General features: G+C 41.3%; 1 protein-coding gene across 6 annotated transcripts in view; it reads left to right on the top strand.

The window, feature by feature from the left end:
* Positions 1–18,616, top strand: part of crocc2 (ciliary rootlet coiled-coil, rootletin family member 2) — a 40,943-nt gene that overhangs the window by 7,368 nt on the left and 14,959 nt on the right. For 4 of the 6 annotated variants that reach the window (XR_005610405.1, XM_039607412.1, XM_031730558.2 and 1 more), the window contains exons 4-18: positions 5,444–5,611; positions 5,708–5,791; positions 7,180–7,283; positions 8,324–8,468; positions 8,902–9,008; positions 9,557–9,763; positions 10,679–10,775; positions 10,947–11,036; positions 11,129–11,263; positions 12,284–12,483; positions 12,611–12,793; positions 13,221–13,365; positions 13,454–13,600; positions 13,992–14,222; positions 18,199–18,392. Coding sequence is in view for 5 of the 6 variants with exons in the window: in XM_039607412.1 (XP_039463346.1) it covers positions 5,444–5,611; positions 5,708–5,791; positions 7,180–7,283; positions 8,324–8,468; positions 8,902–9,008; positions 9,557–9,763; positions 10,679–10,775; positions 10,947–11,036; positions 11,129–11,263; positions 12,284–12,483; positions 12,611–12,793; positions 13,221–13,365; positions 13,454–13,600; positions 13,992–14,222; positions 18,199–18,392 (2,237 nt within the window). In the remaining variant the exon portion in view is untranslated. Of the gene's footprint in view, positions 1–5,443; positions 5,612–5,707; positions 5,792–7,179; positions 7,284–8,261; positions 8,469–8,901; positions 9,009–9,556; positions 9,764–10,678; positions 10,776–10,946; positions 11,037–11,128; positions 11,264–12,283; positions 12,484–12,610; positions 12,794–13,220; positions 13,366–13,453; positions 13,601–13,991; positions 14,223–18,198; positions 18,393–18,616 lie in introns of those variants that run through there. The other 2 variants (XM_039607415.1, XM_039607416.1) reach the window with 2 other exon arrangements.

Genomic DNA, 18,616 nt, shown 5'->3' on the forward strand with positions numbered 1-18,616 from the left:
TTTTTACACAGATCACTTGTATCCCTTACAGGCCATCACAGCAGCTGTCCCCATGACCCAAAAGTTCACTCTATGGTAACATGCTCTCAGCAGTCCCTCCTCTTTTCCTTCTATTCTCCTTGTTTGTTATCCCACATTGTGTAATTACTGTCAGTGATGATACATAAACAGCTTTCACAATCAGCTGGGGCTCTTTCACAGAGTCAGCACTCAGGGGGTAATGTGAGGGGAGGGAGGAGCGGGTGAGCTGTTCAAGTAGGACAGTAAGTTTTTGGGCAGCTTGGGGGCGATGGACATCCGCTCCAGCTGTGTTTAGGAATCTGACAGATAGTGCACTCCATTAATTCCCTTTATTAAGCCTCTGGGTCCAGGCCAAGCCAGAGAAAACGATTGCAGCTGTAACCCTTCACATGCTGGCTGGAGTGCGCACTCACGGCCAGATGTCGCCCTGGGTGAACCACAGATAGAAAGAAAAGAAGACTGAGGTTGTGAAATAGTTCCTGGATAAGGCAGAAAATTTATATCTTTGTTGAAAAACAGGTATGAATTCACAGTGTTATATAGCAGAAAATGAGAGAATATGCTTCCCAAGATACTTTATCAGATAGTTATCAGATACCCAAATGTAATTACATTAGGTCAGTGAGAAGATATTGCAATCCTAAGATGCTAACTGAATGGGCTGGATTTTGATCTTATACCACATGAGCAAGGCAGCAAGTTTTGGCCCAAACACCAAAGACTTCACAAGGGCCTTGAAAATGATTCTCTTGTTGCTTGCTGGCAGATGAATCAAAGCAAGATTATCCCTTGATGTTGTCTGAAATATTTATCAAAAGAGACAATACAAGGAGTGGCAGAAATCATAAATATCAAGAAGTATAAAAACTCTAATTCAAAGCACATTTTAAGGGCCTGAAAAGTCTTACACTTTGGAGCCATGAGCAAGGCTCAAGAAACAGATACTTGGAAATTAAAAAGAAGAAAAGAAAAGGACTCAAAGCGACCATATCGAGGAATAAAGTATACCATGACATAAAGGCTGGTTTTTGTATAAATTGCATTTTCGGCATTATTGCAGAATGGCAGTAGATGACCTCAAAGAGCAGAGCTATGTTAGGATTGGGCTCAGCTCACTTTAGGGAATCATGAAAGCTGATCGAGGGTGATTGTGCTCTGAAGCAGATCATAAATAGCATGGGTGTTAAGCGAGCGCAATTCTGGGCCCACAGTAAGCCCTGTAAGCCCCGAGTTAGTGCAGAGGGAGGACTGGGATTACTTGCTTCTCTCTTTGGCTTTACAGTCACCACCGTATGGGTGTGTTGTGAAGGACAATGAGTTCAAGCTCACTTGGAGATGTGAGTGATGAGAGTTAATGATGCAAGCAGAGCAAGGGAATAGATGGTGGTGTAGGAGGGTTTAGCAGTGGTGGGGTTCTCCACACCAGGCTGTTATGGCACCCTCCTGGGAGCTTCCTGCAAGGAGCATGGTTAATCCGGAGCAGCCCCTGGCCTCCTGCTTTACAGCTGACTGGGGAGAAACTATAAAAAAGCGTCATCTCTGTATTTTGTGGAGTAAGGGCGAGGCGCTGGCAAGAAGCCCATGTTCTGCAGCCATGTATGAAAAAGCACAAACAACCCTCGGTGTCAGGGTAGGGTGGGGCCCTTGAGGAGTTACCAGGGATGCCTGGTCATTGGGTGCATCAGGTAGTTGGGTGGTAGGGATGGTGCAGCCTAAACAGGGACAGATGCTGATGGAAATTAATTCCTTGTGCTTTATAAATAAAAGACAGTTTGACTAAATTAAAGAAAATCTGTGTTTTCCTGACCTTCAAGCTCTAAGGGGCTGTATCCATGCAAATCTAGTTTTAATGGTCATGTATTTTATTTTTTAGAAAGTCAATGAAGTCCAGAGAATGGAAGATAGTCCTGATAAAGCTGTAGCTGTGTTCCACATTAGAGCTTGTGATATGAGTGTTCTGATAGTTTGCATACTGCAGCTTTAGGTGTGTATAAATTCTCAGTCGTATTTAATCCAGGGTTCAGACATGATCAACATTTCAAGCTCATCCAGCAACTTGAACTAATGCTCTAATACTATGTTAATTCCTGTTTCAGACACAGTGAGTTTTCTTGGAATGTACTTTTCATATACTTATCATTCCAATAAGTACAATTATTTACATCTTTACTACAGATTTGCCTGCAAGACACTGTTTAAACTGCTGTGAAAGGACAATCCGCGACCATCTTTGCAATTACTGAATTTGCATATGGAGAAGATGAATATAGTCACCATGATGCTACCCATTGACTTTAAAGTAGTCATTTTGAAGCCTCAATGTCAGAATTTTGGCCATTGCATCTTGGTTTTGTGAAACTAGAAATTATCATGTTTATATGACAAGGGTAAATCACAGGGTAATAAAAAAGCTAGAATTTCATAGACAAGAACTAAGCCACAAACTTCTAGGACAGACTGAACATGACAAACCTGGTCAAGGGATCCAGTTTAGTAAGTCAAATTAGCAGCTGTTGGTGTGGCAGCTGTTAGCTGTAGCTACCTGTGTTGGTACATCAATCAATCTGCACAGAAGGAGACTAGCAACAACGTAGCAACGAGTGAAAAATTGGTCTAATTCAATGATTTGTAGCAATGATAGGGAAAATAACTATTAGCAGCTTAAAGTAGGTGCCCCCAAGAAAACGTTTCTCATCTATAAGGGAAAGAGGTAGTATAAACATTAAAGAATTATCCATGCAACTGGACCCTGATGTAATAAAACCCAAATGTTTAACAGAAATGAAGAGCTGCTGTGCTGGTTGAGGAGTCAAAGAGTTGGGTTGATTGGGAATCTGGAACATCAATTTTTGTGGTTTTCATTATTGTTATTGTCATGAAAGAACAAAAAGATATTAGCAAACCAAATCTGTTTATTGTAGCAGGTTGTAAAGTTGTTTATTTCTGCTGTGAAGTTGAACATATTAACATGGCATCTGTGAGGGTTGACTCACTTTTGGGCCCTCAAGTGGCCACTGCAGGTTTTGGCAATTCTAAGTTTGCTTCATTTTTCAGGTATTACTCATCAAAATTGTTTGTTGGGACATTGCTACAAATCTCTACGTATTAGTGCATATAGTGGTTCAGTACTGTTGTAGAGTAAAAGAAACGGAAGGCTCAAATTATACACGTATAGGATCCTATAGGCATGAAGATATATCACCCATCTACTGTAGCGCCTGAATTTACCAGGATCCTTTATCTGAATCCTGCATTCTGCACCATGTGTATTGAAGTAATGGATGTTTTTTGTTGTTGTTGTTTGTTTATGTTTCTTTTTATCGCAGTGTTGGATTTCTTTTTGATGTGGCTACGAGAGTTACAGTTTCAGCATCACATGGCACCGAATATACATGGCGCTCATATCCTGTAGTAAACATTGTGTGCTGCGGCTTTGTATTCAAGGTGTATTTATAAAGTGCATGCTTGTTAGTAAGTCAGTGTTATTGCTTTAGTTGTGCCAAAATACTTGAAAAGATGCATAATCACCAATGCTCCACACACAGCTGTTTCCAGGAGTCCCTTTAAACACAGCTGCTGCAGTGCTGTGCGTTTCAAACACTCCGCCCATGTTGTTCCTCCCTTCTCAGTCCCTAAAGCTGTCACCTCAACAACGGGCAGTAAAAGAAGTTTTTCTGCTCTCCATGTCCTCAGAGAAAAACAGCAAAAGCACAGAGCCAAGTGCGTGATGGCCATAAGTGTAGTTTGTAGTATAAATTTCTGAAAAGGGCATTTGAAAATGTGTTAATAATGGTGGCAAAGTGGCTGGGTCCAGTGTTGAACACTGAGACTATTGTCTTGGCTCTCTTGGAGCCTGCTGGAGAGATTAAGCACCGAGAGAAGAGATGAGGTACAGAAGAGAAGAGGGAGGGAGTGGGTCGCAGGGTTGATTTGACGGGCTTGGATGGTGGTTTGGAGCGTATTGCAGGGGAGGGGGGCTCGCTCGCTTGCTCTCACTCTCTTCATCTCTTTTTAAATGAGAAGTCGGCAAGGGCAGCTAGAGGCACGCAGTGTGTTGTAGTGCTCTAGGGCCATGTGGTTTGTATTAGTGAGGACAGGGTGTCTGGCACCAGCATAGAGAGTGGGTGGTGCACAGGGAGTTTAGGTTGTATGGGGTTGAGAGGTTACAGGACATTTGGATTTCAGATACAGGAGAAAAAATGAGATTCCACAATGAGGAAGACCAGTACATCTCCATCTCTGTTTTTAGATTTATGTCCATAAACACCAATCTACAAACATGCTGCACATAGCAAAGAAATGATATTATCACCCCTTACTCTGTCTTCAGCTTAATACTGCTACTCTTTAGATTTTTAAAGCCAATCAAAATTTGACAGTTTTTGATTGGAATGTATTTCAATGAGCTAAAATACTTTGAAAGAACTGAAAACAGTAATACTCAAAACCACAGAACCTGCATAATGGTGATTGATTCTAAGACAGCATGACAGAGCTGGGTACTGGTATGAGTCTAGACAATGCCAATGAAGATGAAGCAGATGGAGACTTAGATGAGGCTCTCTGAACAACCAGGATGAGGTAGACATGAAGAGGAGGTGGAGAGAGGTGCAGGGAACAGAGGCTGATTGGCTTGTTTGAGACAGATAAGAAAATATCAGAACACAACAAAATAAATGAGTTTTACACCGTAGGAAAATGGGAAATTATGGCTACTGATTATATAAGATAGACCTGCATTCATCCATTTTCTGCCACATATCTGAATCCAGGTTGCAGAGGCAACAGTCGAACTGGAGGTGTCCAGACCTCCTTCTTCCCAGTTACCTCCTTAAGCTCTCCAGGAGGGAAACTCTGACACATTCCCAAAGCAGCAAAGAGACATAATCCAGGATTGCTTCCCAGTTGGATGCCTGAAACACCTTAACTGGCACTTTGGGTTATGATGGAACAATGAAAGCCCAAGCTCCAAAAAAATGAGATTCCTCATTGGAGGATCTCAGCAGCATCCGTATTACTGCACTGTTCCTTCTGCTCCATTCTTCCCCCACTCACTGACAAAACACCTGAGACACCTGAACTTTACTGCTTCTGTGTCTGCAGTAAACAGGAATACAATAGTAATAGTCTATAAAATAAATAAATATTAAGGTAGCCTTTTGTTGCACTTTGCAAAAACTCCTGTCTTTATGAATAGTGGGGTGATTTTACAGTGAGTACCATACAGCAGAGAGAGTTCAAGGCTTCTCTGAAACTCTGTAAATATACGGAAAGTTTAGGTTTTATAGAGAAAACACTTCTGAAACTTCTCAAAGTTCTTCTGATAAACTGGTAAATTAGTTCAAAGGGCATGTGTGATATGCACAATGGTGTGCATCCTTCTAAGGCTCCTTTGTTGTATTTGTTTGTTGCTCTACTCCAGCTTGATCAGATACTGATGTTGCAGCCAGCCGTGGACTCAGACCAGCACAGTGTATCAACAGAAGCCATGCAACCACAGAACAAGGAAAGAGCCTACAGGCAAAAACTGCTGGCCTATCAGGAAGCCCAACAGAGACAAGTCCAACTTGTTCAGAAGCTGCAGACCAAGGTAGCTAGAAATGGATCTCACAGTTTAGACACTACTACACGTATGCCTCGAAGCTTCTTCTGCCTAACCATCCATCTTGCATTTGTCTTATATTAGGTGATTCAGTATAAGAAGAGATGTGGGGAACTTGAAGAGCAAGTTCTGGAGAAGACTTCGGAAACTGAAAAGATGAGATTGTTGGTGTGTTTTAACAACAGTATTAGAATCAGTACTGCTTTGGTATAAATTAAAAATTTAAGTTTTATAAGCCTACTTTATAAGTCATCTAGAGGCTCATCTGCTCCTTACACCCAACCGACTGTTAAGCTGATGATGCATGTTTAAAAAAATCTTATAAAGCTCTTTTTGTTTTTTATAAATTAGGTTTTCAAATGCAAATGATCTCGCCTGATAAAGAAGCAATGTGACACAATGCTGGGTGATATTGATAAATTCAGTCTTAATTATTATCACAATTGCATTACAGTCAAATAATTTAAAAAGTAATGTTTTACATTTTTGCCCTTTTTAATCTCACACAAAATAATTATTCAAAATTAATTTAAATCCAGAAGCTATCAGCTCTTATAACTCCATCTGGAATTTATTTTAGAATCACGTTTAGGTTTTCAGACAAATGGGCATATTATAAATTTATTGTGTTTAAGCAAATATTGGTATTTTACCTATACCATTTTACTACTCAATATACAGTATCACCAATACTAATGAGTTCACTGTTTAATAAGCAGTAGACTCAGTTTTTGTGTGATCTTTGACAGCTGTTAACTTGTGCAAAGGTAGATTTTTGATACTTCTCTGCTCTGTGGACTTGCTTTCAGAAAGTATCACTTTTTTAGTTCCATTTATAGACTCTATGAAAGACGTAACCTATGTGACCCAGTGGTTTTTAACTCTGAAGCTTTAGCGTTAGCATTTTGTCTGCTCCGTGTTGCTTTTCTTGGATGCAGGAGTAACTATATTTTGAATTTTATTAGCTAACACTAACAAGCTTTGTGAACAAGCCGTTTACTCAAATTGTACAGATGCACAAACACAACATCTTCTAATTAGTGATAAGTAATATAAATAAAACACTACAATTTCCCTCACCAAAACACAATCTTCCTGGGTGGTCTGTACCTCACAGTAAGCAAGAAAACCCTATTAAAATGATTTTTTAAAAATGGCTGAGGTCAAGTGCACTGATTTCACTGAGGCCTGGGGGCCTGGGGGCAATGATTGGCTAAAGCCGCCCATGTGGGCACACCTGTAAATCAAAGATACCAGGCTGTAAATTTTAGCTCAGTTTTGGTGGCCATTAGAGGAACTGCATTTATTGGCATTGTTTTTTACCCCTGGAAAATGTGAAACACTACATGTACTGCATTATATAGTGTATAAGCTGTTTTAGACACACAGGTAAACTTTATTATGTCCCACTTTTTTCAAATGCACTTAAATGTATCAAATTGTAAAGCCCACGCAGATATTTTTGATTAGTACATCGTAATTACGGTGATTTGTGTATATTGCCTCATGGTGAAGCGTTATCAGGATGCCTGTAGTAGTTTTGTGTGTTTGTTCAGCTGCAGGGCCACCTAGACAAAGTCGAGTATCTGCAGTGGGTTGAGCAGGATCTCAACGTAGCTATCCAGAATAAGTCAGCTCAGCTGGAAGAGGAACAGAAAAGGTGAGTGGTGGGCACTATGCAGTGGAGGTACCCATGTTACACAGGCAATAAAAAAATGTGTCTTCTATTCATAATTAATACATAACATTGTAAAAAGTGCACAAAGTAAAAATCCATAAATCAGAAAAGCTGTATCAGAAGGGAGGGATGCAAGAAATTTGCTTCTGTTTTCTTTCTCTGTTTCTTCTTGAGAAGCAGAAATCAAGTTGAAATATTTCTGAGAAATGTTTGGATCAGAGATATTCCCAGCAGTCGCTTGAGCTTCCCTGCAGTTCTTCTTTTCCCCGTGCTGCAAGGGAGAGGCTGAAACCTGCCCTTGGCAAATGACCTCGGCATCCAATTTGTCAGAGAAAATTAGTGGGACTGTGTTGACTCTGTTCTCCAGAACATTTTAATAATGCTCCACATTAAACGTGGGCCAACCTCTGGAGCCGAGGCCAGATTTTAATGCCCGGTGATTTATACAATTATGGAGCTTTATTTGAAATACCCGTGGTGGAAAGTCTGCCAGCAATCAATCATTTTTATTGCCTAAATATATCACTTATTGCAGAGTTACCAAGCTCTGTTCACTTTAGCACTTTGTGTAATATAAGTATAGTGTAGAGATAAGTCCCACAGCTACCACTTACAAGTCCTCATTATTGAATCCCTCTTTCCTCACATGTCAGTTCCCTTTTAACTCGATATCATCCCATTCATGCAAACAAGGGTTTGGCTGCCTCTCAGACAGATAACCAAGCAAAACAATGTAGCGTGCTTTACTGTAAGAGGGTGTGTGTTGAGTGTGAGAATGATGTAAACATTTGGTAAATGACTCTACAGGCAGATCTGGTTGATATTAAATCTTATTCGACACAGATATTGTAAAACTGTCACACATGTTTACCCTGTAAGCGCAGCTGGCAAGTGTGGATCTAAAAGAAATATATGTTTGAGTGATAATGCTGACTATAAGAAGTTTGGGTTCTGTGACAGGGTTTATAGGAGGCTGTCAACACGGCTATTTGTCACTGTGTCATAAGATGGGTTATTTCCAGGAGTGCCAGCCTCAGCCAAGTGAATTCCATGCTGCGGGAACAGCTGGACCAGGTGGGCACTGTCAACAAGGGGCTAACCGAGAGCTTATGGAAGGCCCGTGAAGATGCCGAGTCGTGTGATACTCGTTTGCGGAGAGAGCAAGAGGTGAGAAAAACCACAGGAATGAGGTGCTGGAGGCAGAAAGGCAACAGGGTTCATCCCTTTCTGTATAGAGATTGTGCAATTAAACTCCTGTTGAGTTCACATGGGGTAGGAATTCCATTCATAGCCAGTTTTGTCAATTCATTCTCATTCCCTGTTCATTTCACTGCTATGATTTTTGAGTTGTTGTTTCCTGTGAAAACATTCCAACTGCTGAGGGGGAGGAAAATTTTGTGCAAACAATCTGGCGTTCGTGCTGTAAATGGGCTACATCTGTTGATTCAGGGAAATCCAATTATTTGTATGTGTGCCAGCGTGAGTCCAGGAGTTCTATTATTGCATCTGCTTGGGATCACAATAAAATTAAAGGTTGCTGTAAGCAGCCCACACCACCTTAACGCCAGGTTCTACTCCGGTTTGCTGCTTGTCTCTGCAGACGTGCGCCTCCCGGTTGAGTCGGGAACAGGCTCATGTCAGAACGCTGTGGCGCCAGGCCGCCTCCCTGCGGAGCAGTTTCACCCAGCTAAGGACTTTCGCTGACAGGTGAGTGTGGCGTGCTGCCAGAATCCCTCCGGCAAGTCAGAATTCCACAAAACCCCCACCTTCTCCTGTGAGTCTCACGACTGTGACGACAATCCACTTCTCTCAGCCGCACATCAAAGTGGAGCAGGTCAACAGGGTCATTGGCCCCTGCTTATTGTTTCTCACTATAGGGAAATACTGCTGAAGGTGCCTGCGCTCACTGTTAAAATCATCCATCAGGACGAAGCCTGAGCTGTTGTCTTCAGGGAGACTTGGCTTCTACAGTGCTGAACCACTGTATTGTAGAGTACTTTGCTTTTATAGTCAGTGCTCAGTTCATAGACAGCTTTGTCATGTCAGAAGCTGAGCTGTAACTTAAACTTAAGACACTTCAAAGAGAGCTCTGTTCTCAGGGCTTAATCATGAGAGACATTCATCATCTTATAATGCAACTTTTAAAAAAAAATTAGGATAAAAGTTTGCAACTGAATGTAACCATCATCTGCTTTTCTTATGCTTTAAATCATTTCAAATGTCATAACACATTCTGCAATCCTTATTTTCAACAGAACTCTGTCTGATATGCGTACCGAGTGTGTCGCAGCTAGCCATCAGCTGCACGCTGCCTGTATGAATTTAGAGGCCAGAGTAACACAAGGAAGCCCCTGTGGTGGTGTGGAGATGTCCGCTCTGGAGATGCAGCTGAAGGACAAGCTGAAAGAGGCTATGCAGCTTCAGGCTCAGTGCGATGCAGAGAAAGTCAAACTCAACTCCAGGTAAAGGCTCCCCAAGTCCAAAAAAAGATGTCGAGACCAAAGTTTAAATGTTGAGATTAATGTCAAGATTAATGTCAAGATTAAAGTCAACGTGTCAAGATTAAGTACGAGATGTTAAAGTTAAAGTCAACATCTCGGGATTAATGTCGGGATGTCAATATTAATATCAAGAACAAAGTCGAGATGTTTAGATTAAAGTCAAGATGATGAAAACGAGGTGAAATCTACTGAGTTAACTTTATTCTTGAAATGTAAAGTGTAATATTGACTTTTTACTTTTTCTCTCAAAGCTTTAGCTTTATTCTCAAAATGCCAAAACTCTTCCTCCTCGAACTTTTATTTTTTTAGTTCAGCTTTATTCCTGACATTTCAACTTTTTATTGACTTTATTCTCAAAAAGCAACATACCTAAAAAAAATCTACCATGTCTGTCTTTTTACTTAATGTGGTTCTTGTGTTCGTTTGTGAAAATGTCCTATGGTAAACTTCATTTTGTTTAATGACCATCCACCGTTGGTTTCAGACTTAATATAGTAACTGAGTAACTCAATCTGTGGGTTAGACTAACTGCCCTGGGCTGTCACTATTCCATTTTCATAAACTGAAACAGGAATACTGGCTTTGAGGTCATGTGCAGTGCGATTGTTTGATCATTTAGGAAATTCTTATTTTTCGATGCCTGAACGAAAAGACAAATATAATCCACTTGATGAAACCCCAAACCTTTATATATGCAGTAAATCTAGTTCTTTTATCTGGTAATGGGACTCAAGCCTTTTGTACCATCTCTTGTGGACTATGAGCAGAACATGATGGGGTTGATGGTCTAGAGGGAGGAGTACATGCCAGTCTCTTTCTGTCTTCTCCTTGATGTCTCCTGAACTCTCCTGAACCCTCTTTTCATGGTCTATCTAGAATCCTGGAACTGACCGACACAATGAAGCACCTCCAAAGCCAGAACAGTGAGAAAGATGCCAGCCTCAACACCATGCAGATCAGTCTGGACAGGATGGTAGGACCTTGGGAATATGTGGTAGGAGGTGACAGATAGCTAAATTGGCTCTAGTCTGGACCTGAGGCTTGATAAAGTCCATAACTTCCTAGTCTAGAGGGCTGCAGCCTGGGGAATGTCAGACTTACTCCATGTACGCTGCTTATCTGACTTAAATGGTTTCCTGCTCAGGAGACAAGGCGAACCGAGGATAAAGCAGAGATGGAAATACTCCACACAGAGATCCAAGCCCTCCAAAAGATTTTACACCATGTTCACCAGGTCGGAACAAAACAAAGTAGTGAATTAGATTGTGAAGCTGTTATCCAATGAAGTCAATAATGCCTTTTATTTTTACTATAATTTCTTTATAGTTAGTGAGCAGTGAGGGGGACGGCTGTGGCCCTGAGAGTGTGTCATCCTCGTCTCTTCATGGCCGTTCTCCTCTTAGGAACGCTACTGTGATATCAGTACAGAATGCTCTCTCCAAACACCAGAAACAAACACAGGTATAACAGTTATCTTAGTGTGATACACACAGTCTGTGCACTTCTTCTAATTTATATCTTCAAAAGTCAAACTTTTGGTCATATACTTGTAGTATGTAATTTCAAAGAAACAACAATCTCCCCACTTTGTAATAACAATTTTGTGTTTATAAACACACGTAACACATGTGTTTATGTGTTACGAGTGTGTTTGCTCTGCAGGTTTGTGTCTTTGATGACATGCTTTAACATTACCTGTGCCTCTCATCCACAATTAACTGGGTTTAAATAGTTTATTGCCTATAAATGGAATGAGCTACACAAAACTGCAAAGCCATTAACTACTACTATAAGCTACTATGAAGTGATTTTTTTTTTCATTTTTTACTTTTTCTGTGATCATTATTTGTCATATTGTAAACTTATAAAATCAGTGAAATCTGAACAAAGTTCCTACCTGAGCTGAGCTGATCAGAATCGGCTGATTTGTTTTTAGGGTGTTTAATAAAGACATGAAAAACTTTCATACCTTCACATTCTGAATATTTTCCAAGTAACAGGGCCACAAAGCACATAACGGAAATTTTGCAGGTTCAGAGTCAGTTCATTTTTTGTATTTGTATTTGAGTCATTGTAAATTTACAAACCCAGGAGAATGTGAAATTTTCAGGGCTGAAAAATACATTTAAGATCTGTTGATGCAACATGGAAATGTAGTACTTTTACGTCCTCTGCAAGTGTCACAGTCTAAACTCAGAATCGTGGGTTTGAATCCACTGGCTGGCTGGAGTTACTGCAGTTTACCTTTTTTTTTGCCTTTTTCTCTCTGGGTACTCTGGTTTTCTCCCACAGTCCAACGATGTACATGTTAGGTTAACTGTATTATTGTAGGGTCAGGTATGAATGAGTGTGAATGGTTGTCTGTGTCTCTCTCATTGTTTCTTCTCATGTATCTCTGTGTCATGTCAGTTTTTACGTTGCAGCCTTTCAAGCATAAAAAGCTCATCAGCTCAGTCACTCACACTTACATATAACCTGCAGGAGCTACGTGCACGTTTGGGAGCTGCTCTGGAGCAAGTAGATGCACTTCGCGAACACCAGCAGGAGAGGGACGCTGAGAGGAGAGAGTTGGAGCAGAAGATTCAGGATGTGAGGCGGGAAAGTCAGGAGGCTAAAAAAGCTCTTGAAGAAAGCCTCAGGGACAGCAACAGATATCGCCGCTCACTGGAGCTCATCTCCAGGTACATCCTCACCAAGTACTTCTACTTCTTTTTCTTGACTACACTTTGATTTTGGCATTTAGAAAGCTATTGAACATACTTTGTCTCTTTCATTTCCACTGCTTATTTCTTTCACCACACCACACAGTGAAAAAAGCAGTCTGGAGAAGCTGCTGTCAGGGCTTCAGCAGGAAGTGGACTCCCAGCGTGCTGAGATGGAGGTACTACGGAGCTCCTCGCTAGAACTTCAGAGACAGAGGGATCTCCTGAGGCAGCAAAGGGAGGATCTAGAGATGCAGCTGGCACGCAAGCACACGGAGGCCCAAAGAGGGTACAGCAAGATCACAGAGAATGACCATTACACAAAGCACATCCTGACAGGAGTGATTGTTTTCAAGCCCCGTTTGTTTAGAGTTCAGATCAGTAACACATGTCATTCTCCAGCCGGCAATGCACCCACATGACATTTGGATGAAAATGTAAATGATTTACATAGCATTACTGCACTCATGCATGAGGGATACTTTTCTTTCCCCTTTTCAGGGTTTCTTGGGCTAAAAAAATTTGATTAGCTGAGAATTGGAGAAGGACATGCAATTGAACAAAAAACAATAAAAATAGAAAAAAGAAAACTCGGCATTGATGCCAACATTTCTTCATTTTTTTAAAGTACAGATGGATTACTGTTAAAGGGATCATGTGTGAGACCAGCAGAACAGTGGTGGGGAGTTAAACATGTGATATAATTTCTGTTTCAGTGAGAGGAGTTTGCAGGAGCTCGAAGGGAAGCACTCGGATCTGCGCAGGGAGCTTGTGATGGTGAAGGAGGCTCTGAGCCAAATCACCCTGCAGAAGGAGGTGTTGGAGGATGACAAGGCCAGCCTCACTCTGGCTCTCTCCAAGGTTAACAGCTCAGCTCCTCAGCGCAAGTTTTGCAAAGTTTCTCTGAGATCTGTCATAATTCTTTTAATATTATCGAATCACTCCACAGATTGAGTCTCAGAGTGCTGCGCAGGAATTGGCCTTCAACAAACTCCAGAATCAGGAGGCTGCCCTCAAAGATTCTCTCGACAAAATGGCCGCCCTTAGTGAAGGCTTAGCAAAAGACAAGGTGGAGCTCAGTCGTATTCTGCTGCAGGTCAGTAGCCATGCAGTTCCCCCATAACATACAAAAAAAGTAGAGAGCATGAGGTGAGGTGACTAACATGCTCTGCTGTGTGCTGCACTGTGAGTCACAGATCTGTCATCAGGTGCTCCCAAACTTACAGTATATAAATGATATAACTAATATACAAAGACTATAGGGTTGATTTTGATCAAGAACATATTATTTGATATTATTGATTTGGAGAATTCTCTTGGTCTCACAAAGTCATGTAGCCCTACTCTATACCTGCAGTTTTTGTATCCTGGTAATCGCTGAAATTAAAGTTAATTTTGAAAATAAATAAGTGCCCAGAGGTGTAACCGAGCAGACTTGCTACTAGAAGGAAAGGAAGTAAAATGAAATATCCTGGCTTCCCTTCCAGACAGAAGGAGAGAAGACAGAGCTCTGTGAACGTAGACGGGAAGCCGAGGCGGAGCGGGCAGCAGCCAGAGAGGATGCAGCGCGGGCACAAAAGGAGATGATGGATCTGCTTGCCGAGAAGCAATCCCTGGAGAGCTCCCACAGCCACTTGCAGGATCTTTGCCAGAAGCTAGAAGCAGAGCTGAGTCTCCTGCAGAAGGAGAAAGCTCAGGCCCTGGAGAAGCACTCGCAGGTCAGGCCGCTCACACTCCTCCCTGCTCCCGACGCCTTGGAGAATTGTGCTGGTGTTATTAACAGCTTTCAGCAGGTTCACGGAGCTTGTTGTCACATTAAAATGCATAGGAGGTCCTGGATGCATCTGCTGTGTTTTTTCCTCTCACATTTGATATGCAGAGCTCCACCGTGTGTTTTATGTGTAACTTGGGACATAACAAGCAGGGGATCTTGGTGAACAAATGTGAACTGGAAAAGATAAATAGACAGACATATAATATCCAGCAGGAGTTTTGGTGAAAGCAGCAATAAATTAACACCTAAAGTATTTCCATTCTTCCTCAGCAGATCCAGATCCCCCTGTTCCGTCCTCTAAAGAATGAAAAGAATCCTCTCCTGCTGTATTATCTGTTCTGAATGTGAAACCGGGATATCCATGTTGATCTGAGCAAAAATATAACAAACCTAAACAATCTGACAAATTCCATCCAAACATTTTTAGATAGCTTATCTGTAAAAATAAATCAAACTTGGATAAAGCAAACCCTGGAGCGGCGTGCATCGCACCGAGCTCATGTTTCATCCCCATATTGGGGGCCTACACACATCCATAACATTGGTGTAATTCATCCACTTGAATATTTACCTAAGGAGAGGCTGAAAGACATTGTGTGCTAATATTTAGTTAGTGTGAGTTCATTTTTTTGTTTGGTCCAAAATCAAATTATAGTGATTGTTGCTTTTCAAACATTCTGCCGCAGTGAAATATTAGAAGTAGCAGGGGTTGGTTAAATATAGTGTGCTAGTGTGTCAGTAACTGGTACAGTATATTAGGGTCATTCTGAGTACTTACTGATAAGACTAATCACACCTTAAACACTGGTCTGCAGCCATCAATAGTATCAATAAACTGCACCAACTTATTGTCTCTGATGTAGAGGAACACAAACAGCCATTGATGCAATGAATGTTTGACCTGTTTTCTAATAATTCACAGGTGGAAACTTCAAAAGTACCTTTTAGGTTAAATTTCAAGACTTGGATCAACAAGTGGGATAGGTGGCTACTCAGAACAAGTTAGAGCATTTGAAAGACAATATAGAATGATAGTGTTGTGTGAAAAAGCAAGTTTAGTACAGCCAGTTATTAACTAGCTTGTAGAACCACCTTTATATAAGCAATAAGTTGATTGTTTTCTGTATGATGTTTTCAGTCTCTTGCGTGGTTGTGGATGAATTTTTGCCCGGTCTTCTTTACAGGGTTGCTTCAGTTCATTGTGGTTTGCAGGTGTTTAACTATGCGCTCTCTTATGTTCTTGAAGTCTGGACTTTGAATTTGTCATTGCAAAGCCGTGATTCTTTTCTATTTTTTTCTCCCACTGAGTTGTACATTTGCTGTTGTTCTTGGGATCATCATCCTCTTGCATGAGCCAGTTTGGGCCAAGCTTTCATACAGATGGTTGCACATTTTACCTTAGAAAACTTTGGCATGCAGAGGAGTTCATGGTTGACTCTTTGACTGCGAGGTGCCCAGGTCCCATGGCTGCGATACGAGACCAAATCATCAGCCCTCCTTCATTGTGCTGACAGTTGATATGAGGTTTTTGTGCTGTGCCTTATGGCCAAACATCTCCCCTTTGGTTGTGTCTGTCAAAAGATGCAAGTGTGTGAACAAATTATGGTGTCACGTTCGTTGTAGCCTCTTCTCTACAACGGAAGAACCTTTCCAAACAAGCCATACTTATTTTTCATTGTACTTTGATGAGTCTTTACATGCTAAGGCTGTAGAGAGATGAGAATGAGCATTGCGCAGTCTGACATTGGGGTGAATTCGCACTTCTGGGAAGGCTTTGGTCTTGTGTTAACACACAAGCTGTAATGCACCAGATCAGACAAAATTTGTACTTTTATAAAGCTGGTAACACTTAATAGTGATCAGCTAATTAAGTGCATCTTTTTAGTATATCGCTGCTACTTACCCTTTTAATTCCTACAGAAGCTGTGAGAGTGGAGTCCTGTGAAAACTTCTTTCTCCATATGTATATATTGTATGTATTATATTTTGTATAAAACATTTTTTTTTAAGGTTGGACGCGGGAAGCTTTATTCACAGTAAGACAAGAAAATAAAAGGGCTTGTGTTACTCAGGTGGCTGCTAACAGCAGTAATGGAGCTCAGGGAGAATCTTTGAAATGGGAGTGAATCAGTTAATGAAGTCCAGAACTCTGAGGTTGCCTGAGATTGCTTAATGATTCTCAGCTTAGAAATCTTACTTTGTCCAGCGAGAAGCGTGAGCCAAGGGAGGGGTAGCTGGTAGGCAGGCTGGTAAATCCTTATTTCCAAAGAAAGTCAGAGAACATGAATGCAGCTGAAGAACAAGTCCGACTGTGGTCTTTTGACTCCACTACAGGCAGCAGGGAGGTTTCAAAAGCAGTAAAGCAAGAACTCCAGGAGGTAAACTGGGAAGCAGATCAAACGCAAGAGTTACTTTACGAAACTTGCAGAAATCTCAGTTACACGAGGTTGGCCGATTTACCACCAAAGTGGAGGCGACGATCTGGTGGAGACACTGCCACAGCCGGTCCTTAAGTACCTAGTACTGATGAAGGTAATGAGTTGCATGTGTGCAGAAACAAACCCGAGAAACGACAGCTCTGCCCATCTCTTCACCTGAGAGAAAGACAGAGAGAGAGAGAAAGCCTGACCCGGAAACCGACAGCATATACTCATATGCACTGAAAGCTCTTGTGCTTATTATAAAAGCAAATCAGTATGCTTTTAAATTAAAATAAAAAACAAACCTTCCCTCAAAGTGATTCAGTCCATTCTTCAACATCTTTACTTTGCAAACTTAAAACAAAGGATGTGTGAGACATTTATTATTTATTTTTGGAACCATTTTGTTAGTTCCATTATTTCACGGTTGAATCACGTTTCAGTACAGTTACTATACTGTTACGGGGCGCTGTGTCTCCTAATGAATGTTTATGGAGGCAGGAGGTCTGTCTACATTTAAAATCATTAGAGCCAAATTTTAAGTGGTTTAGTATTTATTTCTGCTAGAATTTTCATGTTCCACAGGGTTCACCCGCCTAAAAGGTTCATTGTCCTCCCCAAAAGACACATCAGTGTAGTTTCCAGGTTTGAAAAGTTAAACCAAAGAAATTATTTAAACTCGCAATCTTTTTAATGGCCTCCAGGGGGCCACGGCTCTAGTTCCAAAAAGACTCCATATATAGAAGTCTGTGTGAAAATAGCCGTCAGCTCCTCTACTCTGTGACCTCAGGGAACAATTTACTAATTGATTTATTGGCTCAGTTGCTTTTTTCAGGTCATATTCAATCAAACATGAACTTTATTTGACAAATTGTGATGATTATTGGAGTCAGACAGGGGGATTATCCAGGGTATAATCACGAGATAGTCCTTGGTTTCACTGTCAGATCTGCCCCTCATTTGTTAGGCACAGTTTCAAGACACTAAGATGGTAACAGGACTTCACTAAAAACTGGTTGAAGTCATGGTGGCTGTTGTCCCCCTCTATCCACCCAATTTAAAACATCCTGGAAACTACCCTGCATCTTCTTCTGTTTGGATATCGCTGAAATACAAGTTATTCAAAAGGCATCTCTGAACCACCTCAGCTAACTTGTTTTCAGATGGAAAGGAAGCAGCAGCTCTACACTGACGGGCTGTGTTGGTTGCCCTGTTTAAAGGCTGACCCAGACACCCTTCAGATGAACCTCACCCCACCCCTTATATCCATGATTTTGTTTATTTTATTCCTTCACTTGCCACACGCAGGTCGTGGCCATAGGTGAGGGTATCTGTCAGTCTCCCACTCCACTCTCCCACTTGTCATGAACAAGACTCTGGCTGAAAATAATCAAAAATGTATTTGTCATAAGTCTGTTACGAATTGCAAATGCAATATTTTAATGTGTATAACGATGCTGTGTAAAGAAAAGGTTTTTTTCTGCCTGTGCTCGTCTCCAGGTCAAACGGCAGTTGCAATCTGTGACAGAGGAGCTGTGTGCGTGCAAGAAGGAGCTTGAGACACAGACCGCAGCCATAAAGAGAGCTACCCATGACAGGGAGGAGTTGGCCAAGGACAAGGCAGCTCTGGATGTCAAGCTAAATTCCGCTGACCGAAAGGCCTGTGGTCTCACGCAGGAGCTGGTTGCATTGAGGTCTGTGTGTGTGTTTGTGCGTATTTGTTTGTGTGGTTGGACCTCTGAAATGTTTGGGACCAATTTGATATTTAAAACCAGCTTCCCCAGTTTGTTTTCTAGCATTTGCATTCAGCATAAATTGGTTTTAGGCATGTATCAGTAATGTTTAGTTTGAGAGTGTAAGGAATGAATGTAAGTGAGCACAGTGTCCTCAAAAGCATCGCAGTGTGTATCTCTGTGTG

The sequence above is a fragment of the Oreochromis aureus genome, linkage group 23, assembly GCF_013358895.1.
Source record: "Oreochromis aureus strain Israel breed Guangdong linkage group 23, ZZ_aureus, whole genome shotgun sequence".
In the NCBI taxonomy this organism is placed as follows: Eukaryota; Metazoa; Chordata; class Actinopteri; order Cichliformes; family Cichlidae; genus Oreochromis; species Oreochromis aureus.